The following is a 19,577-nucleotide window of genomic DNA, read 5'->3' as shown; positions in this document are numbered from 1 at the left end:
ATGATGAAAAGAATGAATTTCCCCCTTTTAAAATGTCACAGGGCATCCAGGAAATCTCTTTTAGCTTTATCTTGGCAAACAAATGTCCACTGATCAATATAAATGAGGAACAGGCACATCAACATCAATAGGAAATGACTTTTGTGAAGTATGATTTGATTCATGGCACGGAGTGGCCTTTACCAAGTTCTGTGCTATTATCAGCTTGAAAGAAGAAGACATCATAAAAGGGGCCTCCGGATGACTGTCATTTTCAAGTGGGGTGTTCTTAAGTTATAGACTTCTGCCACCTCTGAGATAAATGACTGGCTGCCCTTGACTGACCCTGTCTTTAAAGAAGGGAAGGCTGTCTTTACAGACACAGGAATGTATCCAGGAAAACTTTGAAAGGCACAGTATTTAGAGACAATTTTATTTCTTTATCAACTGATAGTTCTCTATTTCACTTCTCAGGTTTTTATCACTTGCTGGTATATGTGTCGAAATGAGATCATGAGGTCTCAGCACTCTTTTTCCTTGGCTTCTTAAAGACTCGCTCCATTGAAAGTGCAAGCTTGTATTTAGTGGAGGTAGCAAACATTATGATGTCACACCCCAAGGGCAAGGCCTAACTTTGTGCTTGCTGAGCAGTCTGCAATAATTATTTAACAAAAATATCCTGTTTTCTTAATAGTATTTTTCATAGTAGGAGAGTAAAATAACCACTTTGTGGTCTGTAGTTACTGATGAGATTATACAGAATATTTTATCATACAGTGACAAATATTTCATGGAAATCTAATCCATAAAGTTGGAATAGTACCTACCAGTTTGTTGCAATTGTTATGGGGCCAAAATAACTTTCTATTTAGTTTTGAGAGGGAGAACAGGAGAGGAGCTGACATCTGGACCCTGAAGCCAGAGCAACTGGGTTCAACTCCCAGGTCCAACCCTTAATAGCTCTGTGATCTTGTGCAGACTCTAGCTCCCCATTCCTAGGTAGCTTCGTACAGAGTAAGGATAATGCAAGACTTATTCATGTTGCTATTGTGAAAATAAAATGCAAAGTGTTTAAGTGCTCAACACCTAGTAGCTGCTGCTATTCATACTTTTTCTTTCCCTTCTCTGCTTCCTCTGTCTTCTCTTCCTCTGTATTATTACAATTACAGAAATTTGACAGCTTTTATTTTTAAATAGGACATTCCTAAAAAAGTAATCAGGCTAAATTCCAAATTGTGAAAATTTATGCATGTCCTGAAGGCACTTTTACAAGAGTTTTATGAACCTGTGATCAGAGCAACTACTGAAGAAACAACTTCTAAATCCTACAAATATAACAGAAGATTTCTGCTCCATCATCAGCCTCCATTGAGCTTTAATAAGCCCTGTCTTTAGAATAAATGATATGAAATTAACATATCTTTTATTCTTTACTGTTTTAAAACATAACTTCTTGTTAATGGCATGGTGTAGGAAACTTTTTTAAAAATTTCTTTTGATTACAGCCCATAGTAAGGAATATATTTCACACCCTGATTCAGTACACACATATATTTGTATAGAGGCACTGCTACTTTTTATGACATCTTTGTGAAAATTATTCAAAGGTGCTCCCTCTGGGTGGGCAAATTAGAAACAGATGCTATCTCTTGCAGACATAGACACTGCGGCACATGGCTTGATCTATGTGAAGATGGCTGCATGTATCCCCTGTGACCCCAGAGCTGGGTCTCTGTGAAGCACCCTAAACGTACAACTTTACTAGTGAAACTGTTTTATGTCTGCATGTATCTCAAACAACTGTTTCACAAAAAAGAAAGAAAGAAAAAAGAAAGAAAACTCCTTTACTTTGAGAAATGCATTCTAAGATTTTCTACCTTTTCAAATTCAAGACACAAGCCTGAACTAGTTTGAAATTCATTACATGTCATTGTTTGGAATTAAAAAAATATTGCAATAGGCATGCGAGGAAGTGGGATCCAACCAGGAAGACTGGTGTGATTCCTCTTCTCCCATTTATGAGCTGTGTCCTTGGGCAAGTTTCTTCACCTTCCTCAGTCTTAGTTTCCTTCTCCATCAAAATGAATAGATGTTGTTGTTCAGTCCCTCAGTTGTGTTCGACTTTTTGTGACCGCATATACTGCAGCACCCCAGGCTTCTCTGTCCTTCACCATCTACCAGAGTTTGCTCAAACTCATGTCCACTGAGTCAATGATGCCATTCAACTATCTTGTCATCTGTCATCCCCTTCTCCAGCCTTCAGTGTTTCCTAAAATCAGGGTCTTTTCCAATGAGTCAGTTCTTCGCATTAGGTGGCCAAATTATTGGAGCTTCAGCTTCATCATCAGTCCTTCCAGTGTACATTCAGAGTTGATTTCCTTTAGGATTTACTGGTTTGATCTCTCTGGGACTCTCAAGAGTCTTCTCCAGCACCACCAGTTCAAAAGCATCAATTCTTCGGTGCTCAGGAATCTTTATGGTCATACTCTCACATCTGTACATGACTACCAGAAAACCCTTAGCTTTGACAATATGGACCTTTGTCGGCAAGCTGACATCTCTGCCTTTTAATATGCTGTCTAGATTTTTCACAGCTTTTCTTCTGAGGAGCAAGCATGTTTTAAATTCATGGCTATAGTCACTGTCTGTGGTGATTTTGGAGCCCAAGAAATAAAGTCTGTCACTATTTCCATTGTTTCCCCATCTATTTGCCCTGAAGTGATGGGACCACACGCCATGATCTTAGTTTTTTGAATGTTAAGTTTTAAACCAGCTTTTTCACTCCCCTCTTTCACTTTTATCAAGAGGCTCTTTAGTTCCTCTTTGCTTTCTGCCATAAGGGTGGTGTCATCTGCATATCTGAGGTTATTGATATTTCTCCTGGCAGTCTTGATTCCAGCTTGTGATTCCTCCAGCCCAGCATTTCTCATGATGTACTCTGCATATAAGTTAAATAAGCAGGGTGACAACATACAGACTTGATGTACTCCCTTTCCTATTTGGAATCAGTCTCTTCCATGTCCAGTTCTATTGCTTCCTGACCTGCATACAGGTTTATCAAGAGGCAGATCAGGTGTCTGGTATTCCTATCTCTTTTAGAATTTTCCACAGTTTATTACAATCCACATAGACTATGTTTTGGCATAGTCAATAAAGGAGAAATAGATGTTTTTTCTGGAACTCTTGTTTTTTTGATGATCCAGTGGATGTTGGCAATTTGATCTCTGGTTCCTCTGCCTTTTCTAAAACCAGCTTCAACATCTGGAAATTCACAGTTCATGTATTGCCGAAGCCTGGCTTAGAGAATTTTAAACATCACTTTATTAGCGTGTGAGATGAGTGAAATTGTGCAGTAGTTTGAGCATTCTTTGGCATTGCCTTTCTTTGGGATTGGAAAGAAAATTGACCTTTTCCAGTCCTGTGGTCACTGCTGAGTTTTCCAAATTTGCTGGCGTGTTGAGTGCAGTACTTTCACAGCATCATCTTTCAGGATTTGAAATAGCTCAACTGGAATTCCATCACCTCCACTACCATTGTTTGTAGTGATGCTTCCTAAGGCCCACTTGACTTCACATTCCAGGATATCTGGCTCTAGGTGAGTGATCACACCATCGTGATTATCTGGGTCGTGAAGATCTTTTTTGTACAGTTCTTCTATGTATTCTTGCCACCTCTTCTTAATATCTTCTGCTTCTGTTAGGTCCCTACCATTTCTGTCCTTTATTTAGCCCATCTTTGCATGAAATGTTCCCTTGGTATCTCTAATTTTGTTGAAGAGATCTCTAGCGTTTCCCATTCTATTGTTTTCCTCTGTTTCTTCTTTGAGGAAGACTTTCTTATCTCTCCTTGCTATTCTTTGGAACTCTGCATTCAAATGGATATAATTTCCCCTTTCTCCTTTGCTTCTTGCTTTGCTTCTTTTCACAGCTATTTGTAAGGCCTCCTCAGACAACCATTTTGCTTTTTCGCATTTCTTTTTCTTGGAGGTGATCTTGATTCCTGTCTCCTGTACAATGTCATGAACCTCTGTCCATAATTCATCAGGCACTCTGTCTATCAGATCTAGTCCCTTAAATATATTTCTCACTTCCACTGTATAGTCATAAGGGATTTGATGTAGGTCATACCTGAATGGTCTAGTGGTTTTCTCCACTTTCTTCAATTGAAGTCTGAATTTGGCAATAAAGAGTTCATGATCTGAGCCACAGTCAGTTCCCGGTCTTGTTTTAGCTGACTGTATAGAGCTTCTCCATCTTTGGCTGCAAAGAATATAAAACTTTTTTGTACAGTTTTCTGTGTATTTTTGCCAACTCTTCTTAATATCTTCTGCTTCTATTAGGTCCATACCATTTCTGTCCTTTATTATACCCATCTTTGCATGAAATGTTCTCTTCAGTTGAGTTCAGTCACTCAGCCATGTCCAATTCTTTGTGACCCCATGGACTGCAGCATCCCAGGCCTCCCTGTCGATCACCAACTCCTGGAGTTTCCTCAAACTCATCTCAATTGAGTCAGTGATGCCATCCAACCATCTCATCCTCGTTCGTCCCCTTCTTCTCCTGCCCTCAATCTTTTCCAGCATCAGGGTCCTTTCCAATGAGTCAGTTCTTCACATCAGGTGGCCAAGTATTGGAGTTTCAGCTTCAACCTCAGTCTTTCCATTGAACACTCAGAACTGATCTCCTTTAGCATGCTCTGATTGGATCTCCTTGCAGTCCAAGAGACTCTGAAGAGTCTTCTCCAACAAGTCTTCTCCAACTTTTCCAACAGTTCAAAAGCATCCATTCTTCAGCACTCATCTTTCTTTACAGTCCAACTCTCACATCCATATATGACTACTGGAAAAATCATAGCCTTGACTAGACCGACCTTTGTTGGCAAACTAATGTCTCTGCTTTTTAACATGCTATCTAGATTGGCCATAACTTTCCTTCCAAGGAGTAAGCGTCTTTTAATTTCATGGTTGCAGTCACCATCTGCAGTGATTTTGGAGCCCCAAATAATAAATAGTTGGAGACAGTTTCTCCAACTATTTGCTGTGAAATGATGGACCAGAATCCATGATCTTAGTTTTCTGAATGTTGAGCTTTAAGCCAAATTTTTCACTCTCCTAATCAAGAGGCTCTTTATTTCTTCTTCACTTTCTGCATAAGTGTGGTGTCATCTGCATATCTGAGGTTATTGATATTTCTCCTGGCAATCTTGATTCCAGCTTGTGCTTCCTCCAGCCCAGTGTTTTTCATGATGTACTCTGCATATAAGTTAAATAAGCAGGGTGACAATATACAGCCTTGACATACTCCTTTTCCTATTTGGCACCAGTCTGTCATTCCATGTCCAGTTCTCTTAGTGTCTCTAAGTTTCTTGAACAGGTCTCTGGTTTTCCCCACTCTATTGTTTTCTTCTATTTGTTTGCACTGTTCACTCAGGAAGACTTTCTTATCTCTCCTTGCTCTTCTTTGGAACTCTGCATTCAGATGGGTATATCATTCCTTATTTTATCCTTTGCCTTTAGCTTCTTCTTTTCTCAGCTATTTGTAAGGCCTCCTTAGGCAACCATTTGGCCTTTTGCAGTTTCCCACCCCCACCCCCTTGGGCATTATTTTGATCACTTCCTTCTATACAATGTTGTGAGCCTCCATCCGTAGTTCTTCTATCACTGTTTCTCAGGTCTAATACCTTGAATCTATTTATCCCTTCCACTGCAATAAGGACTTCAGATCAAGAACTCCTTACTGCAAACTTCAGACCTCAGTTGAAGAAAGTAGGGAAAACCACTAGGCCATTCTGGTATGATCTAAATTCAACCCCTTATGATTATACAGTGGAAGTGACAAATGAATAGACGAATATAGACTTTGTATGTCTGATATGAGAATAGATGAGTTAATGTAAGTAAAGCATTTATAATGTGGCCTGAGACAAAGCAGCTATGTTAGCTGTTATTAGTATTACTGATTGACAATTACATGTCCACTGAGCATCCTCTTCAAAGCCTGGTTCTTCCTATACCACTACCACACTGAAAAATAAAAAGGCAAGCAGGATATGGGGATGTGTGAAGTAGATGGTAGCAGTAGTTCCCTGGTCTGGTTCTGAAAGTTTGAAAGAGGCTACATTATTGCAAGTAGATGCAGCTGTTAAGATATATCTTTTTTTCTCATAAGGAAGCTTACAAAATCATAAGACTTTGCACGTGAAAGTTTGCTGTAAATTGTAGAACACTCTACAGACATTGATGCTTACCATTTAGCAAACATTTATTAAGCAGTTGCTTGGGTCAAACATTGGGCACCATGCTGGAGATGAACAAGCTTTATTCTGGAGAAATCCTGGAAGAGTCAGACTTTAGAATAATTAGAGAAATAAAATGGCTGAAATTTAAAGGTCCAAATGCAACTATATAGAGACTAGAGAAAGAAAAGAAAGTTAAAATAACTGATGCTTAAATTAAGTCTAGAGTAGAGTGGGATATTTCAGTCAGATGACAATGGGACTTTAGCTACATTTACACTCATTACCCATTGCTATTATGATTACAAGCAGTGCTGAAGTGAAACAACTCATGGACTCTTTGGATTTAAGTAGAATTTGATATGGCCGGAAATTAGATTTGTGAAGGATTATGGATTGGGAGGGTTAGTAGGAAAAGATAATTAAAGACTGGATCTCAAAGCACATAAATTAATTTGTTATGTTATCTCAAGTTTGGTTTGCCACTCTCTGTGGTATTATTTTCCTTAACTTTCATCATTCTATTTCAGCCTCTATCCTAATTTCTTGTGATGAAGAGGCAAATCAGTATTGCACAACCAGTCAGTGAACGGACTGGGTTAAAATTTAGTTTGTTTGAAAGGAGTTTGAGGGTTTAGGAGCTGAAATAAATGGATAATAAAGGGTGGTATAAAGTAGACACAATTATGGTACATTGGCTATTCATTTAACTTTTGTGTGAAATTAAGTAGTATTTTTATTCAATTAATTACTTTCAGTTATTTTTAAGTAATGTTGTTGTTGCTGTTCAGTCACTAAGTTGTGTTTGACTCTTTGCAACCCCTTCAGTTCAGTTCAGTTCAGTCTATCAACCGTGTCCGACTCTTTGAGACCCCATGAACTGCAGCCCTCCAGGCCTCGCTGTCCATCACCACTCCCGGAGTCCACCCAAACTCATGCCCATCGAGTCGGTGATGCCATCCAACCATCTCATGCTCTGTCATCCCCTTCTCCTCCTGTCCTCAATCGTTCCCAGCATCAGGGTATTTTCAAATGAGTCAACTCTTCGCATGAGGTGGCCAAAGTATTGGAGTTTCAGCTTCCACATCAGTCCTTCCAATGAACACCCAGGACTGATCTCCCTTAGGATGGACTGGTTGGATCTCCTTGCAGTCCAAGGGACTCTCAAGAGTGTTCTCCAACACTACAGTTCAAAAGCATCAATTTTTAGGTGCTTCGCTTTCTTTATAGCCCAACTCTCACATCCATACATGACCACTGGAAAAACCATAGCCTTGACTAGATAGACCTTTGTTGGCAAAGTAATGTCTCTGCTTTTTAATATACTGTCTAGGTTGGTCATAACTTTCCTTCCAAGGAATAAGCGTCTTTTAATTTCATGGCTGCAGTCACCATCTGCTGTGATTTTGGAGCCCAGAAAAATAAAGTCAGCCACTCTTTCCACTGTTTCCCCATCTATCTGCCATGAAGTGATGGGACCGGATGCAGCATATCTGACCTCCCTGTCCTTCACTCTCTCCCAGAGTTTGACCCAAGTTCATGTCCCCTGAATCACTGATGCTATCCAATCATTTCATCCTCTGCCACCCTCTTCTCCTTTTGTCTTCAATTTTTCCAAGCATCAGGGCTTTTCCATTAAGGCAACTCTTTGCATCGGGTGGCCAAAATATTGGAGCTTCAGCTTCAAGGTCAGTCTTTCCAATGAATATTCAGTGTTGATTTCCTTTAGGATTGACTGGTTTTTATCTCCTTGCCATTCAAGAGACTCTCAAGAGTCTTCTCCAACACCACAATTTGAAAGCATCAATTCTTTGGCACTTAGCCTCCTTTATGGTCCAACTGTCACATCCATACATGAATACTGGAAAAATCATAACTTTGACGATACAGACATTTTTCAGTAAAGTGATATCTCTGCTTTTTAATATGCTATCTAGGTTTGTCATAGCTTTTCTTCCAAGAAGTAAGCATCTTTTAATTTTGTGATAACAGTCACTGTCCTTAGTGATTTTGGAGTTCAAGAAGAGAAAATCTGCCACTGCTTCCAGTTTTCCCCCTTGTATTTGCCATGATGTTATGGGACAGGTTACCATGATCTTAGTTTTTTGATTGCTGGGTTTTAAGCCAGCTTTTCACTCTTCTTCTTCACCTTCATCAAGAGGCTCTTTAGTTCATCTTTGCTTTCTGCCATCAGGGTGGTTCATCTGCATATATGAGGTTGTTATTTCTCATAGCAATCTCGATCCCAGCTTGTAGTTCATCCAACCCATCATTTAGCATGATGTACTCTACATATGCAAGGAGATCCAATCAGTCCATCTTAAAGGAAATCAGTCCTGAATATTCATTGGAAGGACTGATGTTGAAGGTGAAACTCCAATACTTTGGCCACCTGATGTGATGAACTGATTCATTTGAAAAGACCCTGTTGCTGGCAAAATTGAAGGTGTGAGGAGAAGGGGATAACAGAGGATGAGATAGTTGGATGGCATCACTGACTCAATGGAGATGAGTTTGAGTTGGTGATGGACTGGGAGACCTAACATGCTGTGGTCCATGGGGTCGCAAAGAGTCAGACACAACTGAGTCACTGAACTGAACTGAACTGAACTCTACACATGAGTTAAATAAAGAGGGTGACAATATACAGGCTTATCTCCAACTCCTTTCCCAATTTTGAACCGATCTGTTGTTCCATGTAAGGTTCTAATTGTTGCTTCTTGACCCACAAACAGGTTTTTCAGGAGACAGCTAAGGTGGTTTGGTATTCCAATCTCTGTAAGAATTTTGCAAAGTTTATTGTGATCCACACAGTCAAAGGATTTTGTGTAGTCAATGAAATAGAAGTGGATATTTTTCTGGAATCCCCTTGCTTTCTCTATGATCCAATGAATGTTACCAGTTTTATCTCTGGTTCCTCTGCCTTTTCTAAACCCAACCTGTACCTCCAAAAGTTTTCAATTCAAGTACTACTGAAGCCTGGCTTGAAGGATTTTGAGCATAACCTTACTAGCATGAGGCTCCATATTACTAAGTTTGGGGCTTCCCTGGTAGCTCAGCTGTAAAGAATCCACCTGCAATGCCGGAGATCTGGGTTTTATCCCTGGGTCAGGAAGATCTCTGGAGAAGGGTATGGCCACCCTCTCCAGTATTCTTGCCTGGGAAATCTCATGAATGGAGGAACCTGGTAGGCTACAGTCCATGGGGCCGCAAAGAGTCAGACACAACTGAGTAACATTTACTAGCATGAGAAGTGGGCACAACTGTCTAGTATTTTGAACATTCTTTAGCACTGCCTTTCTTTAAAATTGGGAAGAATGCTGATTTTTCTTCTGTTCTGTGGCCACTACTGGGTTTTCCAAATTTATTGACATATTGAGTGTAGTACTTTAACAATACCATCGTTTAGGATTTTAAATAGTTTAACTAGAATTCCATCACCACCACTAGCTTTGTTCATAGTAATGTTTCATAGGGCCCATTTCACTTCACAGTCCAGGATACCTGGCTCTATATGAGTGACCACACCATCATCATTATATGGCTCATCAAGACTTTTTATACAGTTCTTCTGTGTATTCTTGCCACCTCTTCTTAATCACTTCTGCCTCTGTTAGGACCTTACCATTTCTGTCCTTTATTATGCCCATCTTTGCATGAAATGTTCCTTTGATATCTCCAATTCTCTTGGAAAGATCTTTAGTCTTTCCCATACTATTTTCTACTTTACATCGTTCCTTGAAGAAGGCCTTTGTATCTCTCTTTGCTAGTCCCTGAAACAGTATTCAATTGAGCATTTCTTTCCCTTTCTCTCTTGCTTTTCACTTCTCTTCTTTCCTCAGCTATTTGTAAAGCTTCCTCAGAGAACCACCTTGCCTTCTTGCATTTCTTTTTCTTGGGGATGATTTTGGTCACTGCCTTCTGTAAAATGTTAAATGAACCTCTATCCATGACTCTCTGTCTACCTGATCTAATCCCTTGTATCTATTCCTCGCCTCCACTGTATAATAATAATAAGGGATTTGATTTAGGTCAGACACCTGAATGGCCTAGTGCTTTCCTCCACTCTTTAACTTATGCCTGAATTTTGCCATAAGGAGCTGATGATCTGAGAGCCACAGTCTGCTCCAGGCCTTGTTTTCCTGACTGCATACAGCTTCTCCACCTTCAGCAGCAGGAAAAAAAAAAAAGTAATCAATCTAACTTTGGTATTGACCATCTGATGATGTCCATGTGTAGAGTCATCTCTTATGTGGCTGGATAAGCATGTTTGCCAAGCTTTACCAGCTTGGTAAAGCTCTGTTAGCCTTTGCCTGCTTCATTTTGACCTCTAAGGTGAAACTTGTCTATTATTCCAGGTATCTCTTGACTTCCTACTTTTGCATTCCAATCCTCTATGATGAAAAGACATCTCTCTCTCTCTCTCTCTCTCTCTCTTTTTCTTTTTTCTTTTTTGATGTTAGTTCCAGAAGGTCTTGTCACTCTTCATAGAACTGGTCAACATCAGCTGCTTCAATATCAATGGTTTGAGAATAGACTTGGATTACTGTGATGTTGAATGGTTTGCCTTGGAAATGAACCAAGATGTTTCTGTCATTTTTGAGACTATAGCCAAGTACTGCATTTTGGACTCTTTTGTTACTATGAGGGCTACTCCATTTCTTTTAAGGGATTCTTGCCCACAGTAGTAGATATTATGGTCATCTGAATTAAATTCACCCACTTCTGTCCATTTTAGTTCACTGATTCCTAAGATGTTGATGTTTATTCTTGCCATCCCCTGCTTGACCACATCCAATTTGCCTTGATTCATGGACCTAACATTCCAGGTTCTATTGTTCTTTACAGCATCGGACTTTACTTTCACCCCCAGACACATCCACAACTGAGCATGGTTTCTGCTTTGTCGCAGCCACTTCATTCTTTCCAGAGGTATTAGTAATTGCCCTCTGCTCTTCCTCGGTAGCATACCGCACACCTTCCAACCTGAGGGGCTCATCTTTCAGTGGCATATCTTTTTGCCTTTTTATACTGTTCATCAGGTTTTTGTAGCAAGAATACTGGAGTGGTTCGCCATTCATTCTTCTAGGGGACCACATTTTGTCAGAACTCTCCACTATGACACATCTATCTTGAGTGCCCTTGCATGGCACAGCTCATAGCCTCATTGTTCTCCACAACAAGGCAGTGGTCTATGTTTAACCAAAACATTCACTTTTTAGAAAAAAAGCAAATTCATAGTCTAGAATTGTTCATACCCAGAGTTAAATAACTCAAACAGTAAAGAATATGCCTGTGAGGAAGGAGACCAAGGTTCAATCTGAGGGTTGGGAAGTTTCTCTGAAGGAGGAACTGGCAATCCACTCCAGTATTCTTGCCTGGAGAATTCCACGGACAGAGAAGCCTGGCAGGCTACAGTCCATGGGGTCACAAAGAGTCAGACATGACTGAGTGATTAATACATATTACAGAGTAAAATATATAGCACCAAAAAGTGCTCCATGAAATCTGATCTATGTGGTTAAAAGATTAATACACAGACACAGATACACCTAAGTTATAAAGGAATCAATCCACATTATCTTTTAGTACAGTTATAGTTCCATTTTATAAATCAAGATCACTGATCTCTTGAGAGCATATTCTTGTGGGTAGTATGACACATAGTTCTATATTACCTCTTTCACATGCCTGTTCAGCTGTCCCCAAACACTTATCAAACAGTTCCAACTTTATCCCGCTGATTAGAGGCTCCACGTGTATCATACACAAAAGGGTCCTAGGCATTTGGGTCTATTAGTGACCTCTCTATTTCATTAGTTGTTTGTTGATATACTGAGTACTATACTGTTTTAAGTATTAAAACTTTGTAGTATATTTTAGTATCTGATACCTCTCCCTTTTTAGTGTTTTCCCATATATTTTTATGTGCCTATTTTTCCACAAGAACTCTAATATCAGTTTTCTAGAGTCATACAAACAACTTCTGGTGTTTTGTATTGGAATCATTCCAAACTTATAAATTAACCTAAGGGAAACTGACATCTTGCTTAGACATTCCATCGAAGGATAAGGGAAGTTTATCCTTTTTGTGTTCAGAAGTATTTTAAGTTTTCTTAATGCTGGCTTTGAACACTTATTTTTTTTTTGGACAGGAAACAGCATTTACTGGTGAGCGTGATTAAGGAGGGAACAGAGCTGATGCTCATGAGTGCAGGGCCCGCCATTTGTCCAGGGGACCACGATTAGGGATGTATTTGACTCCACAGCCGTCCGGGATGAGTTGCTTTTCTGCCACCATGTTCTCAAATTCATCCGCATTGAACTTGGTAAATCCCCACTTCTTGGAGATTTGTGGAGCTTCTGATGGCCAGGGAACTTGAACTTGGCCTGGCGAAAGTCTTCAATCACATGCCCCTTGTTCTGCAGCTTGGTGTGGATGGACATTATGACCTGGCCAGTGTGGACCCTGGCCACTGTGCCCTGGGGCTTTCCAAAGGCACCGCGCATACCTGTCTGGAGTCTAGATTGGGAAACAGCAGGCCAGTCGTGAATGCCCACTAGGAAGAGCTGTCTCCAAGGTCCCTCAGGGCTACCTGTACAGGCAACAGGCTGCATACACTACCAAGGAGGCTGCTGTTTGCAGCCATTGCACACTGGGCCCCCATGGGGAAAAGAGCACAGTCGGCTTAACTGGCTGCAAATGAACACTTTTAAAGTATATTTTTAAGCATTTAAACTTTTGTGTTACTGCTGCTATTGTAAATCGATTATTTTTTCCTTTATAGTTTCTAACCAGCAACTGATTTCTGTGCATAAATTTATATCCTCACATCTTGCTAAATTATGTTTGTTATACTCTTGATTCTCAAGGTCAAAGTTTTTTCCCATTATCTAGAAATAGTTTCCTTTCTTTTGCAATTCTTGCACCTCTAATGTTTTTTTTTTTTTCCTATTGCATTGGTTAATTCCTCCAATACACTGTGATGGAGATTCTGAACATTCTTGCCTTTTTCCTGACCATAGTGGGAATGTTTCCATTGTTTTCTCATTAGTAAATACTGGATTTTGTACTAAAGAAGTTATTCTTGGGAATATTCCTTTTATAAAGAATATGTTTATTTATTCCAAGGCTTTTTCAGCATCTATGGGGGTAATTATGATTGTCTTGTTCTACTTAGATATATTTAAATGATAGAGCTCTTAATGCATGTTTGCATTCCTAGTATAAATTCTACTCAATCATGGTATATTATTTTCTTAATTTGATGCTGGAATCTGTTCACTAGCACTTTATTTAGGAGTTTTGCATTAGTTTCCTAAGTGCTTTTTTCTATGATTTCTTTACTTAGCCACATTTATCCAGTTGGATATATAAATGTTTTATCTGCTTCATAAAAAGAATTTGGGAGTTTTTCTTAAGATTCTATGCTTTGAAACAATTTACGTAGCATTGAGACAATCTCTAAAGATTGAATAGACAGACTTTCCCTCTGAAAAGATCTGTATCTGGTAATTTTGTTTCTTTGTTTTGGTTTTGATTTATTTTGTTTTAGTAGATAGTTTCTTGATAATGTTCCTAATTTCTTCTGTGGAATTTGGTCTTCTAAGTTTTTTGTCACTAATGCAGTTGCTTTTGATATACTATAATTTCCCAGTTATCTCAGTGTTTAAATGAAGTTGCATGAAGCAGATATATATATTACATATATATATGTGTGTGTGTGTGTGTATAAACAAAGTTCTCCTGTTATTTCTCTTGTCAATTTTTATTTTCTATATTTGTGCTTTCTCTCTTATACTTCAGTTATATTAACTAGTGGTTTGTCTATTTTGTTCATTTTTCTTCCAGATGAGAAAATAGGAGAACAGTAGAGCAACTCAGTCAAAATTTTATTTGTTGCTCTACTGTTTTCCTACTTTCTCATAAACTGGTATTATTGTTGCTATTCCACATTTTGTACTTTATCTTGGTTTATTTTGTTCTTTTTTCTAGATTTATAAGTTGACAAGTTAATTTTTAATTTCTATTATTTTCTTTGCACTGATGTTGGTTCTTAAGTCTATATGTTTTTCTGTGATCACACATTTAAATCTCATTTTTGATTTATAGTGTTTCTATTATCACTATTTTTCAAACATCTGTTTATACTTTCTGTTTAACCAAGAGTTTTTAAAAGATTTTTAACTTTCCAGATAGGGGTCCTCTTAAGCCTGATATCTTTAATTTCTACTTTTGTTGCATTGTAATAAGAATTATCATTTGTAATATGTTTATTTTATGAGAATTGTTGGTGTTTTATTTGTGGTCAATTTTTGCGATAGTTCCATATGTAAATGAGAATATATATTCTCTACTTTCACAATGTTTTACACACATGCTCACTCACTATCTATATGGTTTATCTGTTGATAATGTGGTTTATGTCATCAGTATCCTTAGTTTTTGTTCATTTGGCTTGTGTTATACTGACAGTAATGTTCATTTCCTTTTATTAATATGTGTCTATTACTTTCTCCTTTAATTTCATGCAGTTTCTACTTTAGGTCACAGCAATGTTGTATGATGTAGAAATATTTATAACTATTATATCTTCATTGATAGTCAAGGCTTTTAGCATTTAAAGTGTTCTATTTAAAATGTTCTATTTTATCTCAATTCATGCTTTTTGTTTGGTAGTCTATTTGCGTGGTAGTAGCAGCAGCAGCAACCTTATGAAATTTTCTTTCATTTTTCCCCCCTCATTTGACTGATATATCCTTGTTCATTCCTTTAAATTTAGTCGTTTGGAATCTCTTTATTTAGATGTGTCTCTATACAACATAAATTTGGTTTTGCTCTGTGGACCAATATGAAAAATCTTTGTCCTTCTACTATGCCAGTTTAACTAGTTTAGATTTATTGATAAGGTAAATATATTTGATTCTTCTAATTCCTCTAATATGTTCTTATCATATTATTGCATAATTATGCATATATTATTTTTCTGTGGTCACAAGTGATATACCTTCACTGTTCTCTTTTTTTCCCTTATTCGGAGGGTGGTTTACATTTAAATTCTGGTGGTTACATGTATAGCTGTACATTCTAAAATACTCTTAATCCACCTCCCCTTTTCTCCTTGTGTAACCTTTCACTAACTAGTTTGTCAGTTTTGTTTTTTTTTTTCCTGTTGCCCATTACTTTATTTTTTTTTTTCCATTTACTTTTATTAGTTGGAGGCTAATTACTTTACAATACTGTAGTGGTTTTTGTCATACATTGACATTAATTAGCCATGGGTTTACATGTATTCCCCATCCCGATCCCACCTCCCATCTTCCTCTCCACCCGATCCCTCTGGGTCTTCCCAGTGCACCAGGCCAGAGCACTTGTCTCATGCATCCAACCTGAGCTGGTGATCTGTTTCACCCTAGATAATATACATGTTTTGATGCTGTTCTCTCGAAACATCCCACCCTCACCTTCTCCCACAGAGTCCAAAAGTCTGTTCTGTATATCTGTGTCTCTTTTTCTGTTTTGCATGTAGAGTTATCGTTACCATCTTTCTAAATTCCATATATATGTGTTAGTATACTGTATTGGTCTTTATCTTTCTGGCTTACTTCACTCTGTATAATGGGCTCCAGTTTCATCCATCTCATTAGAACTGATTCAAATGAATTCTTTTTAATGGCCGAGTAATATTCCATGGTGTATATGTACCAGCAATCCCACTCCTGGGCATACACACCGAGGAAACCAGATCTGAAAGAGACACGTACACCCCAATGTTCATCGCAGCACTGTTTATAATAGCCAGGACATGGAAGCAACCTAGATGCCCATCAGCAGACGAATGAATAAGGAAGGTGTGGTACATATACACCATGGAATATTACTCAGTTTGTCAGTTTTACAAAGTGTTCTTTGACTCCCATAAATACCCCACTTACTGTAATAAATGATTCTGTTCTACTACTTTCTTTCCCCTTGCCTCACGTTTTTAGTCATAATATTTCTATTTTGTCAGAACATATAATGTTTACATACTATTCTTTAACCCTTTTCTCTGATTTTTATTTTAAATGTTTGATTATATGCATAAATGCTCACCATCACAACTTTTTACCATTAATTCCTTGATTGGATATATCTCATCCTTTAGTAGCAAGATTGGACAAAGTGTTCATAAACAAAATATTGCTTGATTCATTCTATGTTTAAAATAGTATCTATCCTCATCTATAAAGGGTAAATTTTCTGGATATAAATTTTTTGGCTCATATTTTCTTTCTTTCTTTGAGTTTCTTGTAAATATTTTGCACAGTTGCCTTATTCTCTTAAGAAATCTGATGCCAATCACATTTTCTTACCCTTTTAAGTATTTTTTTTTTTTAGCTTTTATTCTTGAAGACCTTGTAGGTATTTTTGTTTTTCTAATAGTTTACTAAAGTATGTTCTAGAGTTTATAATTCTCATGTAACTTAATTGGCCCTTGTTAATATGAATGTAGTGATTTTACCTTATTTTAAGAAAGTTTCCCTTGATGATAACTCCAAATATTAGTTTTCTTTCATTGTATTATTTCCAGGAAAACCAAGTAAGAAATGTAACATCTACTTTTCCAATTTTTTTTTTCCTCAATTTTTATATCCAGTTTGATTTAATCCTATTTTTGTCAGTTTCACAGTTTTTGAAGTTCTGGTCCTATGTATAGTAGTTTGTTTGTTTGTTTGTTTTTATTGTTGCATAGCAAATCACCTTGATTCTGTTCTGTTAATGTCCTTTCACAAAAAAAATCACAGTACAATTTCTAGGTGTCTAGTGATCTGGGAGATATTAAAATATCTTTTCCAAGGTAAAAGACAAACTGCTTGTCTGGTGCCTCCTGAAATGGACCTCTTTGCATTTTGATATATACCTCATGTGGATACACTACACTGACTCATTTATTAAGTGACCTGAAAGTTGCTATTAATAGATTTGAGAGCCTTCCAGAACAAGAGAATTTTCTTCAACAGGTCCAGTCTGCCTTACAAGCCACCCTGACACTTAAGCCGTGTGATCGAACAGATATAATGGTGCTTGCAATGTCAGCAACAGATGGAGATGCTGTTTGGATATTTTGGCAGCTCTGTATAAGTAAATTACAACACAGACCCTTAAGATTTTGGAGCAAAGCCATGCCATCTGTGAAAAGCTCTCCTTTTAAGAATCAGTTTTTTAGCATGTTACTGGCCCTTCGTAGAGACTGACTACTTGACTCTGGGTCACAAGTAACTATACAACGTGAACTGGATGTTATCCAACCCATCAAACTATAGAGCTGGGTGTGCACCTCCAGACTCCAACACTAAATGAAATTCATAGATGTGAGATGGGACTGAAGCAAACCTTGAGTACACAAGTAAGATTCGTGTGGAAGTGCCCCATATACACATACCTGACTCTTACTACATCACCTTTTCTCTGTTAGTCCATACCTATGTTCTCATGCAGAGTTTCCTACGAGTTGATTAAGAAAGAAAAAAAAATTTTGATCCAGATTTATTGATGGTTCTGTATGATATTGCAAGTGCCAGCCACAAGTGGATAGCAATAGAACTACAGTCCTTTTCTAAGGTAACACTGAAAAACAGTAAAGGGGAGAACTCCTCCCTTTGGACATAACTTCATACAGAGCACTTGATTGTTCATTTTGCTTTGAAGAAGAAATGGCCAAAGTCATGAGTTTATACCATTTCATGGACTGTAGCCAGTGGTTTAGCTGATCGATCAAGGCTTTAGGAAGAACGTGATTGGAAAGTTAGTGGTGAGAAGGTCCGGAGAAAGACTTATATGGATAAACCTCTCCAAATGAGCAAATGGCATGCAGATATTTGTGCCCCATGGGAATATTCACCAGAGTAATTCATCAGAGATGGATTCTAATAACCAAGTGGAGACAATGACCCATTCTATAGATTTCAGGCAGTCTCTTTGTCTGGTTATCCCTGCAAATATCCAATGGGCTCATGAACAAAGTAGCCACAGTGGCAACAATGGAGGTTATGATTGGGCTCAACAGTCTTGAACTCTAACTAACCAAGACTACCTGACTAGAGCTAATGCTGAGTGCCCAGTCTACCAACACCATCACAAACGGCTTTTCCAACATGGCAGCATTCCCTAGGGTGATGAGCTACCTGATAGAAGTTTGATTACACTGGGCCACTTCCACCATGGAAGGAGCAGTTTTTTGTTTTTGTTTTTGTTTTTTTTTTATTCGAATAGACACATATTCTAGATATGAATTTGTAGTCCCTGCCTGTGCAGTTCAGCTCAGTCTCTCAGCTGTGTCTGGCACTTTGTGACCTCATGGACTGCAGCATACCAGGCCTTCCTGTCCATCACAAACACCCAGAGTTTACTCAAACTCATGTCCATTAGATAATTTATTAGGGTTTTTCTGGTGGCTCAGATGGAAAAGAATCTGTCTGCAATGCAGGAGACCTGGGTTCGATCCCTGGGTTGGGAGGATCCCCTGGAGAAGGAAATGGTAACCCACTCCAGTATTCTTGCCTGGAGAATTCCATGGATAGAGGAGGCTGGTGGGCTATAGCTCACAGGATCGCCAAGAGTCAGACACGACTTAGCAACTAACAAACACACATAATAATCTATAATGAAAAATAATATATATATATATACATATCCCCATATATACATATATATAACTGAATCACTTTGCTATATACCTGAATCTTTGTGAGCAAAATATATGTCAATAAAACTTAATTAATTAAAAAACAGGGCTGAGATTTTCCCAAAAGAGAGAAGGAATTCTCACTAAAGAGCAATTTGAGTTTGTGCCATGGAGCTCTCATCTGCTTGAGCTCTTCCCTTCCTTTCAATCTGCTCTAAAGACTTTGGATTTATTATACTTAGCCAGTGTAATAGTGAATTATACATGTCAGTTTGGATGGCCATGGGTTTTGCAGATTAAACATCATTTCCTGGTGTTTCTGTAAAAGTGTTTCTGAATGAGATTATACTTTGAATCTGTGGACTCAGTAAAGTAGTAGTGCTCACCAGCAAGGGTGGGCAAAATGCAATCCACTGAGGGACTGGACAGAACAAAAGACAGAGGAACAAGGAATTCACTCACTTTATTCTTGCCTCACTGTTTGAGCTAGAACATCTCATCTCACCTCCTCTGCCTTGGGACTGGGATTTATACCTTCACTGTCCCTGGTTCTCAGGCCTTTGGATTCAGACTGAGTTACATCACCAAAGTTTTCCTGGGTCTCTAGCTTACAGACAGTAGTAGATTGTAGGACTTCTCAGCCTCCTAAATCACATAAACACTATCTTCATAATAAATCAATCTCTCTCCCCTCCC

General features: G+C 38.3%; 1 protein-coding gene and 1 non-coding gene across 2 annotated transcripts; both read right to left on the bottom strand.

The window, feature by feature from the left end:
* Nucleotides 1-12,378: 12,378 nt before the first annotated feature.
* On the bottom strand, nucleotides 12,379-12,909 carry LOC122426861 (60S ribosomal protein L10-like). The gene has a single exon (XM_043446094.1). The coding sequence runs from the start codon at nucleotides 12,829-12,831 to the stop codon at nucleotides 12,379-12,381; it is 453 nt and encodes a 150-aa protein (XP_043302029.1). The 5' UTR covers nucleotides 12,832-12,909.
* Nucleotides 12,782-12,916, bottom strand: LOC122437499. Its single transcript, XR_006268313.1, has one exon. It is a non-coding gene; the product is annotated as a small nucleolar RNA SNORA70 (small nucleolar RNA).
* Nucleotides 12,917-19,577: the final 6,661 nt, after the last annotated feature.

Source organism: Cervus canadensis, chromosome 2 (genome assembly GCF_019320065.1).
Source record: "Cervus canadensis isolate Bull #8, Minnesota chromosome 2, ASM1932006v1, whole genome shotgun sequence".
Lineage (NCBI taxonomy): Eukaryota > Metazoa > Chordata > Mammalia > Artiodactyla > Cervidae > Cervus > Cervus canadensis.
The sequence above is the reverse complement of the archived record's forward strand: the minus strand, read 5'-3'. Positions and strand labels throughout refer to the sequence as shown.

Coding starts and splice junctions, on each gene's coding strand:
- LOC122426861 (XM_043446094.1), bottom strand. CDS start 12,831: ATGCAGCCTGTTGCCTGTACAGGTAGCCCTGAGGGACCTTGGAGACAG.